Source organism: Pteropus vampyrus, unplaced genomic scaffold (genome assembly GCF_000151845.1).
Source record: "Pteropus vampyrus isolate Shadow unplaced genomic scaffold, Pvam_2.0 Scaffold68, whole genome shotgun sequence".
NCBI classification, from domain to species: Eukaryota; Metazoa; Chordata; class Mammalia; order Chiroptera; family Pteropodidae; genus Pteropus; species Pteropus vampyrus.
The window spans coordinates 3926316-3939734 of record NW_011888849.1 but is presented as its reverse complement, the minus strand read 5'-3'; the positions used below and the strand labels follow the sequence as shown (position 1 = coordinate 3939734).

General features: G+C 40.2%; 1 protein-coding gene across 1 annotated transcript; it reads left to right on the top strand.

Annotated features, from left to right (window-relative positions):
- Positions 1 to 2719: 2719 nt before the first annotated feature.
- On the top strand, positions 2720 to 9705 carry LOC105293100 (interferon-induced protein with tetratricopeptide repeats 2-like). Its single transcript, XM_011361604.2, has 2 exons — positions 2720 to 2922; positions 7284 to 9705. The coding sequence occupies exons 1-2, from the start codon at positions 2918 to 2920 to the stop codon at positions 8683 to 8685; spliced, it is 1407 nt and encodes a 468-aa protein (XP_011359906.1). The 5' UTR covers positions 2720 to 2917; the 3' UTR covers positions 8686 to 9705.
- The last annotated feature ends 3714 nt before the right edge of the window (positions 9706 to 13419 follow it).

The following is a 13419-nucleotide window of genomic DNA, read 5'->3' as shown; positions in this document are numbered from 1 at the left end:
ATCCCAAGATAACATAATTAAAGCAACATCCTGAAGATCAAGGTACAATCGACACTTCCTTTGACACTCCCTTCGACACTCCCTGTTTCTATTCTTAATCTTCTTCCTGAATTCCTCAGAACCAGCCTTTTCCCTTTTATATGCAAGCAGGCCTCCCGAGATAATCCATGCACTCTTTTGAATTTTGGGAGCTTTAGCTCCCTACAGAAGGGTCTCAGCCTGCAGCCCTTTAGTATGTACAGAAGGAGTCTAAACGAATGTGCAGAGTCTGCTTGGAAACTGTGACGTACCCTAGAAGCTTTGCTTCCAGAGACCTGGTGAGGCAGCTGATGAGAGAGGTGGAAATAGTCCTACAGCTAATTAAAAAAAAAAATCAGAAATTCATACACATGCAGAGAACACTTAATCCACATATCCTCTGACTACCTTTGCTTCCCTTGTACCTTTATGTTGCCTTTTTTATCTCTCTTCTACCTACCAATGCTTCTGTGATCATTTATTTTTAAAACTCTGTTGCTTCTCAAAATGAAACAGTGACAAATATTTGAGATATTCTTTGAGGACATTAATGTTTTGAATAAATATTCTCCTAAATAATACTATCAACAAAGGTTCTATATGAATATAAGAGTCTCTGGGACCACCTCATGTCAAAAAAAGGTGAGATTAAAAGAGTGAATGTAGAAAAGGATCTCCCAGAGGATGGAGCCAGGGATATGGAGAACAGTGGCGAGGTAGTTCCCGTCGGTGAGCAGAATCAGGACCTAACTAAGAAACTTCCACCACTGCCAAGATAGAAGGTCTCCAAAATGCCTATCCAGGGAATTTCATCATATCTACAGACGCGTGACCTCTGAGATGTCTCCATGTTCCTTTTTTCCAATTGAGAGTGTTTATTATGATCACCATAGCCACCATTGCATGTGGTACACATGAGTTATCTAATCTTATCTAGTCTTAGTTTTTCTCTTTTTCTTTTCTTTTCTCCCCGCTCCCTCTGCCCCCCCATCTCTTTACCACTGACCTCTCCTAGGACTGCAAATTCATTCACTCAGTCTAGGATGGAGCCTGAGAATTTGCATTTCTAGCAGTTTCCTAGGTGATGTTGTTTATGACATGTAAGAATTAATGCATTGTACCACTTTGCAGCTGATGCAGCTCCTCAAGGTGGCTTTCCTCATTCTGGCAACAGCGAACAAGAACTCTCTTAGTCTAGGCTGAGATAGGGCAGCCTTAGGCCTATACTAGGACACAGACACATAAATATGTGTAACCAGAGTAATCAGAACTTTCACTGTTTCATTTTTCTCAAAATACAGCCAGGAGAGAGTTGGTTTTCCTTTTCGGTTTCTATTTTGCAACCACATCCTGTATTCTTATCTCACTCTACTCCAGCTGCCAGATAATCTGAGTGGTCCCTGAGGTGATGGCATCATATACAGGCACTTACCATACAAATCTCTGAAGAGTGAATCAATATCTCTAGGCATTTCAAAACACAGTGACTATGTGTTTTCTCTGTACTTCTCTCCAACCAGTACTTTTATTAAGACTGAAACATTTCTATCCAATAGTTTTCTTAAATGCAAATTCCAAAAACCTATCATGTTTCCTAGTTTCCTATTTCAGCATTTCTTGCACATTTAGCATACATTTCTATAAATATGTAATAGAACTTGTAAATAGAATTAGCACTTGTAACTCTTGATGGAGACCTAACAGTAAAGATTTCCAACTGGGATAGGCTTAGCCGTGAATCCTAATAAAAGGGTAGAGGATTGTCAAGAGGCATAGCTTCCATGATAAAAAAAAAAAAAAAAAAGCTTCTCCAAAACTGAATAACCTGTCTCAGCAATCTCTGTTTTACTGGAACATATGTTTAACTTATGCTCTGAGTAAAATCTGGTCCTCAAAGATACCTGGCAATAGTACCTTTTTTCCCCTTGGGCCTATGTATATTGTAATCCCTCTGTGATTAAGGGTATGAATAAGGAAAAAGCAAAGAAAATACACCTGTTCTATCCTAACAAACCACTACAACTGTCAATTATGATGAGCCAGTGCTGAATGCCAAGGTGAACCACACGGATTTAAAATGTCGTGGAGCTCAGGGAAACCAAGAATGAGTGGAGATGTTAGGAATTATTTGGTTTAGGTTAGTGATCATGATGGATTATGAAATGTCTGAAGAGCTAAAGCTCTGGAAAAGGCAAACACTGACAGTTTCCCTTGGTAGAGTGTTACCCCCTTTTCACAGGAGAAGAAACTAAAGCACGAAGACATTCAATAATTTCCACAGTGTCACAGCATGTAAATGCATCTTGGTTTCCAATCCAGAGACTGACATCATCAGAATCCATGGTTCTAATCGTGTATTCATTCATCCAACAGCTACTTTTCAAATGCCTGCCATGTGCCAGGTATTATTGTAGGAACTAGAGATACAGCAGTGAATGAAACAGAAGAAAAATCCCTGCCCTGTGCAGGTCACATAACTGCTCCTTACAGTGGCTTGTGAGTCATATTGGTGATAAGAGTGGGCAGGGTGAGGATGGGTTACCATCGCAATAATAAGGCAGGGTGCTTGGAAAATGTATCCTTCGCTAGGATGGGCTCCCTTGATATCAGCTGATGGAGGACATCGATACAATTCAGCAAGAAGAAGTTTTTCTGACTCACTGCACAGAAGCAGAGTAAAGCCTAAAGGTTTGGCTCTTATTCAAGATTCATTTCCTCTAAGAGCCCTACTATTTCATTTTCCAGTTTCATTTTCTTTTTCCTAAAGTCAGTTGCCAAAAAGGAAGACTAATGAACCAGGCAATGCTTCTATATATAAGTCTCTCTCAGTTATTTGAGGCAGAGGAGGAAGATTTCTGAAGAGCACAATAACCTGAGATCTGAGACGTGCTTGGCAACCATGAGGTAAGCAGTCTCTGATCCTGTTGAAAATAACTAATCAATCTTGTGAAATGCAAATCCTGAGCAACCATGCTCCTAAAAGGCAAGTTTCCAACTTGTTTTGTTTGCTTTGGTATTTGAGTATAACCTTTTCAGGTTGTACATTTGTCATATCAATGCTGGCTTTTTTATTCCAAAGTTATTTTCTCCCTCATACAGTCGAGCTTCCTAAGGGTGTTTCTCCCTGGGGAAGCTGAGAGCCGAGTTCAGAGAGGAGTGAGGCAGAAAGAAAGAGGGCAGAGAAGAGAGAGTTAATCAGGCAGGAGCTTCATTTAAAGGTGGAGCTGGAAAAATTGCTCCTGGAGACTGTCTCTCTTCTGTTTCTTATTTGAAAAGACTAAGTGGGGTGCTTTTAATAAGATTCTTATTTAATAAGAGATCTCTTTTGAGCAGAAATTGTTTAAAGTGTACCGAGTAGCAACCTCACTTCATCTTAAGGTGGACTTGACTTTTCGTGTGCTCGTAATTCATGTCAACTTTGTATTAGGGCTGGTAAAATGTATTCATTTATTCAACAAAAATATAGTTGATTGGCTAGAGTCCTTCTATCTGAAATATGAAGCACTCGGAGAGGAGCGCTTGGAGAAAATAGTCCCCACCTCTCAAATTCTCTCACACCCCAGATGGGTAAGACTGCTCTGGGGAGGAAGTGTTAGCTCATTGGGTAGGAAGGGAACTCTCTGTTTTCTTCAGTCTGAGAATGGGGTGACCAGAGGGGATTCCTACGCCTCAGCCCTGGGAGCTCCAGAATCCAGGGACAGCAGCCGCAGACCTCTCTTACTAGAGAAAACATGACCTGCTTTCTCTAAGTTTCTGATCTCTCCTCTTGAAAGATATTTTTTTTCTGTTATCCTGACTGAAAGAGGAAAAAGATTTGAGATATTTCCAGATGTCTGTTTCTATAGTAATTCAGAATTTTGAGAATGTTTGTTTCTACTTCTTAGAATTTTAGCGTGGTCTTCTCCGAGTATCTTTCCCATAATACAGGCCCATAAGTCTCTCTTCTAATTTTCGTTGATTAGCTATAGGCACCGTCACCAGACATTGCCCCTGTGCTCTAAGATAATGGTTATCCAATTTGATTTGAGCTGCTGTAACATTCCTGGGATTAACCCCTGACCCCGACCCTGGATTCTGCTTTGGTAGTTCTGGGTGGAGGGCGGATGATGTGCATTTCCAACAGGCTCCTCGGTGGTTCTGGTACTGTTCTCAGACACTGTGAGAGACGCTCTGAGACGCTCTGAGCCTGGTTCTCAGACGCTCTGAGCCTGGTGAAGTGTCATTGCGGCCTTGATCCAAACCTGAAGCAGGGCAAAAAATATGTTATTGTTATGTAAACAGAAATTGTAGAGGCATCAGGACCATAAGTCTTACAAGTCTGAGTCCAGGAAGCAAGTATTTGGGATCAGATTCTGAATTACCAATGGAAATAAAAACCTGTAGTTACTCAGTGAAATTAAATGCCTTTTGAATGGTTGATCAAAGGGATTTTACTAAAGTGTATATATTAAATGTCTCCTGCAAATTCACAATTGACTATGTTTTATACATTGAAGATCTTTTCAACTGTGTTCACCCTCTCTGATTCTTTTGTGAAATGAGAAAGGAACTAAAGAGCTCTTGCGCTTAAGGAAATAGTCCTATAATCTCACTGAGAAGGACGATAGATCAGATTGGACATGAATTTTCAAAAAGAGACTGCTGTTATTACAATGCAGATACCAGCCAGGCACTCTCCCTGGCTTTGCTGCTCCCCTCCCCCAAATGTTACATCAAAAGGCTCAGACAACCTGGTTCTTTACTAAGACCTGCCTGGGGCTTTGAAAGGACATGGATCTTTCCCTGAGAGGAAACTCCTATCTATTTTCCTTCGTATTTTTTTGTTTATTCTACTTGGGATAGTTAAGTTTCAAATAACAGAAATGAGCAGGAACTGATTTAAAGTTCCTGTCATGACTCACAGGACCGACACAGAGGACTATAGCAATACCAAGAGGTCTAGAACAGGACACTGGGGAGCTTGGGGGACCCAGACTCTGTGTCTTCTCCAAGTGCATCTGGGTCACTCCCTCTGCAGCATATACTACAGAATATAGTCACCATCAGACCCCTAGCATGCACAGCACTCTTCTTGACATATGAAAACTGCCTCTGGCTCTTTTATTCCCTCTCAGTTTCATTGCCAGCTTCCACTTGAGTTTGGGAACCCAGCCATGGTCCAATTAAAGTGGGGATTGGAAGGTATGAAAAGTGAAAGGTAGGGGACAGGAAGAAAATGGGGAATATAATCTTGCATATTTCAAAAGTGATCCTCGCCATATTACATGACCTCCCAGATATCTGTCTGTTGGTTGCCAACGTCAGAATCCATAATATTTAGAAGATCAGCTCTTGATAAAAGGCTAATTAATATATACCATAAACATTTTTTTAAGTGAGAAAAGGCAACATTTTAGAGACTCCTATACAGGCACTGTAGAAAAACAGTTTGGGGCTATTAAAGATTGTTAACCAATTCACCTCCAAAGTTATTCAAGATAGGATTTTTGTTTATTTGTCTACTTGCTGTTTCTGGTTGGTTTTGTTTGTTATTTGTTTGTTTGTCATTGGTTGGTTTGAGGTCCAACATTAAGGGGAGTGGAAAATCCTTCCAGAAGCGTTGCAAGGACACCCTATGGGAAAAAGAGCATTTCCCATAAAAAAAGATGGTAGATGTCTTGTGAGCCTCCTCCTGGAGCTGTCCTTCTAAACGTGTTATGAAAGCAAACTACAGGAGAGCACGAATAAAATTTCAAAAGAAAATTAAAGCAACAAATGCAAAATTATTAATAAATCAACACAATGAGACATGTTAAGAACAGAAGTCACCAATCTAAGGGGGAGGGGTGATTATATTTATTCCAAAATAAAAGTTTAAGACATTGCCAACATATATAGTAATCAAGTTAAAAAATGAATAACACAAAAGTAGAGGAAGTTAGTAAAAATTTAAAATGGTTGAAAAAAATTTAAATGGTTGAAATGGAAAAGTTCAAAAAAATAAGAATATAGAACGTCTAAATAATGAAAAGGACAAAACAAAATCAATGTGATAAAAAGGATTGGATAAACAAAAAAAATCAATTAAAGATATATAAAAAGCTCAAATAATTAGAGAGGACATAGAAAGTAATAAAGATTAAAAATTAAGAACAACTAAGGAATTAATAATATAGACAATAAAATAGTGTTGAATATCAAAGGGATAAAAAAGAGATTAAAATCCAGATGGCAAAACATTAAAAGAAGAAAAAATTATAAAGTAAAATTTTCAAAATATAAAAGTAAATATTAGGTAGGAGGAAGAACAGAAACAAAGTAATTAAGTAAACTTACTTCTTTTGTTTCAGCATTTTATTTTATTTTATGATTAGTTTCAAGTATACAGTTTATGAAATGATCCCACGATTACTCTCTCTCTTCCCTCTGGCTCTAAACGTCACCATTACATTACTGCTGACTGCATTCCCTATGCCATGCTAGCCTTACTTTAAAAGTATGGAAAACCTCCACTGAAATCCCACAGTTCCCACAGATCTGGCTGCCTCTACAGAGGCCCTCACAAGAAGAAAGCAGAGGGCTAGCACTGCCTAGGACAAACTGAGAGAGGAGGCATCCAAATAATGCAAAGGAAAGGACTTGCAGAAATGACCTACTCAGTCAGTTGTAGATTAACCATTTAGATCTTTAAATGGCCTTCTGGAAACTCTTGCCACACCTAACGATCTATAAATAGATAGGACTGATGGTCTGGGACTTCCTTCCTCCTTGCAGCCCCAACCTGAAACTCCCCCACCCATCTTGAGTCAGGAAGTGAACATAGACCCTCAGACAAAGAAATCATGCGCCCCTTGCATGGAACACTATCCGGGTATATAAGCTGTAAGAAAGCTAACCGGAAGGAGCTTGTGCCTTTGTTCGCTCCACTGGCCTAATAAACTCTCCTTCCTCTAACAAAGTTGTCTGAGAGTCCAAATTTCCTCTGTCGAGTGTCGCCTCCTGCAACAAAACTGCCTTAATTTAGGGAAAACTGTCTCAAGTTCAGAGACCTGCCCACTGCCCTCTCCCTAACTCTGCTGCCCACAGTCACCCTGTCCCTAATTCCCTACGCATTTAATTAACATTTTTCTCCAAACTGTAGAAAGAACAAAAAAGGAACAAACAGTATGATCTTTTTTACTGGGTTTCACACCCTTTCAGAGGAGAATTGTATTCACCATGCTCCTGTTTCTTACTCGGTGAATCTGTGCTGTCTCAAATGTCCATCTTTCTGCTTTTCCCTACAGTGAGACCACAAAGAACTCCTTGGAGAGCAGCCTACGGCAACTAAAATGCCATTTCACCTGGAACTTGTTAGAGGCAGAAAAGTCCTTGGATGATTTTGAAGACAGAGTGTGTAACCAGACTGAGTTTCAGAACAGTGGATTCAAAGCTACGATGTACAACTTGCTGGCCTACATAAAACACCACAGAGGCCAAAGTGAGGCAGCACTGGAAAGTTTACAGCAAGCTGAAGAGTTAATCCAGAGAGAGCACGCTGACCAAGCAGAAATCCGAAGTCTGGTCACCTGGGGAAACTACGCCTGGGTCTACTATCACATGGGCAGACTCTCAGAAGCTCAGGTTTATGTAGACAAGGTGAAACATGTATGCAAAAAGTTTTCCAGCCCCTACAGAATTGAGAGTCCTGAGATGGATTATGAGGAAGGGTGGTCACGGTTAAAGAGTGGAAAAAAGCACACTGAGAGGGCAAAGGTGTGTTTTGAGAAGTGTCTAGAAAAGAACCCGAAAAACCCAGAATTTGCTACTGGACTGGCAATCTCGAGCTACTATCTGGATACATGGCCACCATCTCAGCATCCCATTCGTGCTCTGAGGCAAGCCATTCACTTGAATCCTGACAACCAGTATGTTAAAGTCCTCCTGGCTCTGCAACTTCAAAAGATGAGGGAGGAGAGTGAAGGAGAGAGGTTAGTTGAAGAAGCTGTGGAGAAAGCCCCATGTGCAACAGATGTGCTTCGTGGTGCAGCGATGCTGTATCAAAAAAAAAATGACCCAGACAAAGCTATAAAACTGCTTAAAAAGGCTCTAGAATGCATGCCAAACAATGCCTACCTGCATTGCTATATTGGGGAATGCTATAGGGCAAAAGTCTTCCAGTGTCAGAAAATGGGAGAAAATGAAATGTATGAGAAAAGAGAAGAGTTACAGAAACTAATAGAACAAGCTGTGTATTATTTAAAGAGAGCTGAGGAGCTCAATAGAAATCTTGCCCATGTCTGCTCCTATCTTGCCTGCCTCTACAGACAGGCAGGTCAGTATGAAGAAGCAGAGTATTACTTCCAGAAAGAATTCAGCAAAGAGCTCACGTCTGTGGACAGACAAGTGCTCTATCTGCGATACGGCAACTTTCAGCTGTATCAAATGAAGTGTGAAGGCAAGGCCATCCACCATTTTATAGAGGGTGTGAAAATAAACAAGGAGTCAAAGGTGAAAGAAAAGATCAAGAACAAACTGCAAAGAATTGCCCAAACCAGGCTTTCTAAAAATAGAGCAAATCCTGAGGCTTTGCATATCTTGGCGTTTCTTCAGGAGCTGAATGAAAAAAGGCAACCAGCAGATGAAAATTCTGAGAAGGGTTTGGACTCTGGACATCTTGTCCCTTCAGCATCTTTACCTGAGGACTGAGAAATCAGGATGTGGTGCCCATATGGCTACTGCTGAAAGGGAACTGAAACCTTTCCACCAATTTGGTATTCAAAATATTTAACAACTGGTATGGCATAGGCTACAGTCAGTACTGGATCAGGATTATGGAAGAACTCCATTGGGCCAAGTGAATTGCTCAGGGAGTTCTAGGAGGGGGACTAGATTGGGAGGTAGGTCCTGTGGCTTGATAAAGGGGCTATTTTCCAAGAGACTTCTTGGGAGCAATTTGCTTTGTGACATTATCTTAGTCATCCTCTATGGGGCGATGCCATGGGTTTGTTTCTGTGTTTACACAAAGCAACCAGACGCCTCACATCTGTAACACCGTGGTTCACTTTTGCTAAGTTTTTCTATCCTTGGAGTCATTTGAGATCCTGCACAGGAAAGTGCTGTGGCCATCCAAAGGCCGGGGGACCAAAGCTTAGATAAGGCTGGTGTCACGCCTCCCCCCTCCCCCACTCCCCAGTCTGCCTCTTTCCTCCTGCACTCCAGATAATTCTCAATCTAGAATGTCCTAAACAACAGGAGTTCGATTGTCCCATTAACTGAAATGGAAACATAGTTTGAAAAAGAGCCAAGAATACGTGCAATCCAGAAAGGACATATCTCAGAGAAGCAATGGGGTCAGGCAATCACAGTTCAAGAGTTTCAAGAGGGACATGAGGAGAATATGCCTCCACTCTGCTCTCCCTATAATCGTAATACAACTTGTGAAAAATTTAAAAGATTCTGTACAGTATGCTAGAAACCAAAATAATACATTTCTTTAAAATTTGTGCAAAAGATAAATGTCTCACCAGTAGGGATAGGGACAGAATAGGCAAAAAAGAGAAAGAGAGGAATGCTGGTTTGCCAATTGTGGATTGTGATCATATGGAGACATTTTTATCTTCTTAGCCACTATTAGGAAAATTTCTTTGTAGGATGAAGACTTGCTTTGTTCAAAAAAAAAAAAAGTTTTGATGAGCCCAGGTTCAAAATCATAGAAAAGCAGCAGAATAGGGAATCATTTGGTGGCTAAGAACCTAGCGAAAGGTCTTGGGAAATGTTATCAGTAATGGAGGGTTTTCCCCTCATTAGAAATGTTGTATATTAGGTTATACAAAACTTCTTTTAACCCTAAAAAATGTTATGGAACCCCCAAATTAATGATATGTTTTGGGCAATTGGGATTTTCTAGGTAAATACTGAATAGACAGTGAAGGTTCGTGTGACCCAAAACAGAGTCACTGACCCAGCACCAAGGCCATCAGTAGCCTCAGTTGCAAAATGTTTGCCTGTTGGAATTACTTTAAATTTAAATGATGTTACCTAGGGCTGGTGGGGGTGGGTACAAACTTGCAACTAATAGATAAAAGAGTCCTGGAGATTTAATGCACAGTACAGTGAATATAGACAACAATATTGTATTATAATCATCAATCTCGCTAACACACTAGATTTTAATTATTTCCACCACAAACAAGAAATAATTATCTGGATTGAGAGAGATGCTGTCAAACAATGGCAATCATATTACAATATGTAACTGTCAAATCAATGTGTTGTATATCTTAAATTGACACAATGTTATATATAAAATGTTTAAATTAAGTGTACATTAACATTTTTATTAAGCAATTAAAAATTATATAAAATTAAAGGCTTTTTAAATTAAAAATTCCAACTACTATAACAATGGTTTTTGTGGGTTTTTTTTTTTTTAATCAAAAATAGTGTTGTGAGCGCTTGAGATCATCAGTGTGCATAGTATGGATTCCTGAAAAAAAAGTCACAGATTTAATTAATAAATAACAGATGTGATGTAACATAAAAGAATATTCTGGTTCTTCTGAAATTTTGCTATACCTTAAGTTTTCCAGACTCAGCTATGGATAGATAAAATGTTATGTGGCATTCACAAGGCTCATGTGCTCAGTGCATCAAATATTTCATATTCAATAGATTAGTTTGGAATGAGAAAGGTTTTATTTATTGAAATGGCGCCATGACAAGAAGAAAGCAGATTTTTAGACTCCTCAACTCCGTGTTAAGAGAGCCCAGAATTCAGGTTTCTTTGGTATCAAGGAAAGGGAATAGGAGGGGCACGAGGTGGGATCCAAGGCAAAGCAGGAAAATCTCCAGATCTCTTTTTTCTCAGTTGGCTCTCGACCTCTGCTGATCGGAGTCTGAGTCCGAGATTCCTGCAACTCGTTTGATAAACAGTCATGGTTTTACATATCTTTTCTCATCTATTCAGGAGGCTGTTTTTTCAGAATTTCTCTAAATCAGTTAGCATATCTATAATAGGAACTATTCACCTGAAGGCCCTGGGAGAAATGCAGGCTACAGTTTGTGGGAAGAGTCAGAGGGAGAGAAACAGAGGCATTCCACCCCGTTACAATTATCCTGGGTATAAACTGTTTCCAATAACCCAGACTAGTCAAACATCGTAGCCACTGAACAGAACAAACCCTTTTTTTCTACAGCCTTCTTAACATGATGCAGGATAGAGCAAATTTCCCCGATTGGGGAAGACCAAGCCCTGCACCGAGAGAAGAGTGTCCTTTGGCAGAGAGTATAGAAAAAAAGTAACACGCACGCCAAAGTTAGAGTCAAAAAGAAAGTTTATTAGAAAAGGTGTAACACTCCACAGAAAGAGCGTGGTCTCCTCTCAGAGTCAGAGAGTAAGAGGGACCCCAAGTGTTATGGAATTCAGTTTATATATCATTCTTTAGTTCCCGTGAGTTATAATTTAAAGACTTTGTTTACCCACTCCCTTCGATATGGGCATACAGTGAGGAAGGGGGAAAGGGAAGAGTATGTAGCATGAAAAGGTAAGAATATGTAGCAGGACAGGACTGCTGACCGTTCCCAGCCTTTAATCCATAGATTCCCCAGGGTTTTAGCCATAGGGAATAAATGATTTTATTTGTGTAGGGCAGCCACTTGAAGACTTTGTTTTTCCTATTTTCCCTTCAAAGTGTGGGGAATGGGTTGTTAGCAATCCCAGTAGAAATCTTCCTGTGTTCCGAAGGTGTCCTCGTGGCCTAGCTGCAGAGCTGAACAACATATTGCAGTCTCTAAACATAGCTTGATTAACACTTGCCTCCTCCCTACATTAAAGAAGGACCAAGATTTCAGCTTATACCCTACCCCCACACTGACGGTGAGTGGGCTGCTGCCTTTCTTTCTGTTAAATCTTGTTAACATCTTTTGCTTCCATTCACATTCTGTCCTCTTCTGACCTCCAGTATGAGAAATAAGGAAATGCCCGATTCTGGTTTATGCCCCATCCTGGAGGCAGTCGAAAGGCATGTTGGAGATATCCATATCAAGTACAGAATAAAAAGAGACGCGAAGCCCTAAAGTTTCTCATTTTTCAAGAGGCCTCTGGTGGAAAACATGATTCACACCAACTACAAAGGTAAACTCATTCTATTGGACTGAACTGGAAAAGTGTACATGTCAGATGAAAATTTAGTTCGCTTTGCCTGAGTAACATTATTGGATCTGGTGTCTAGGGAAGAAAGCTAGGCGTGTTCTGAATGGAAGGTAAGATGGACATGGACGTTGACCTTGAGCGAGGACCATCGACACTTGTAGTGTGCTAAAGAAAGTACGCCAGGTGTATGTGAGGCAAGATAGATAGCCCAGGAACAATCCCTCCCCCTCCAGGATATGTTTACAGAAATTTTTTTTTCTTCAGACCTGCTTCTGTTTTAGCCCTGACAAAGGGAGAAAAGCCAAAACTGGTCTTTTCTAGCTTAGAAGCCATCTTTGGCTAAGGCATGGACTTTGGCTAATTATAATAATATTATAATTATTTGAGGACTTAAAGCTAAAAAAGATGATTTTTTTTTTTGGTAAAGACAGGTATATTTATTTCATATGACAGCACATTTCACAGGACATGTACAGAATGTTTGTATTCCACTAACTTTAATACTGTACTTCTATAAAATATGTAGTTATAAATATTGTATGCCATGTAAGCAATAAAATTCTTACATATAAACAGCAATCTACTATAGATAACAAAGATGATTGAAAGACAATAAACAAAATTAGGATACAGCTCACGTTTCCTAAAATGTTGCTATCCAGGGAACAAATGGGACCACATTAATTGGAATGACTTGTAATTCCCTGATTCTTAACCACATCTCCCAGTGCAGGACATTTGACTCCTCTTAACATACTCACCCAGGTAAATAACATGCCCCCAACAGGTGTTTCCTAGGTGTTGATGAACTAGTCTGTTAAAATTATCTGATCATATCAGCTATTTATATCGTTCCAGCACCCTCATCTAAACCGTAGGACAACCGAGTTGAGGGCTCGTGCTGCCTGCATCGCTCAGCTAATAGACCAACAGAAGAGTTGGGATATTTAGAATAAACATTTATTGTCAGAACACCGGTGATCTGAGAAGGCAGCAGGTTAACACCTTCAAAACTGCCTTGCCCTCTCAGTCTGGCTTAGCATATTTAAGCAACAATCTGGGCATTATTCCAGGAGCTACTTGATGGTCGGGGGGGGGGGGGGGGGGGGGGGGGGGGGGGGGATCTGTTATTGCTTCACAGAGACGTTGCTCTGGCAACATAGCCCTCCGGTGGCATTAGCAACCCAGGAGCAAAGATGGGAATAGTCTGGAAAGAATGCTAGACCAGAAGGATTATGATCAGAAAACATAAAGGCATTAATCTTAAGTTTCAGAGCAACTTTCTATAG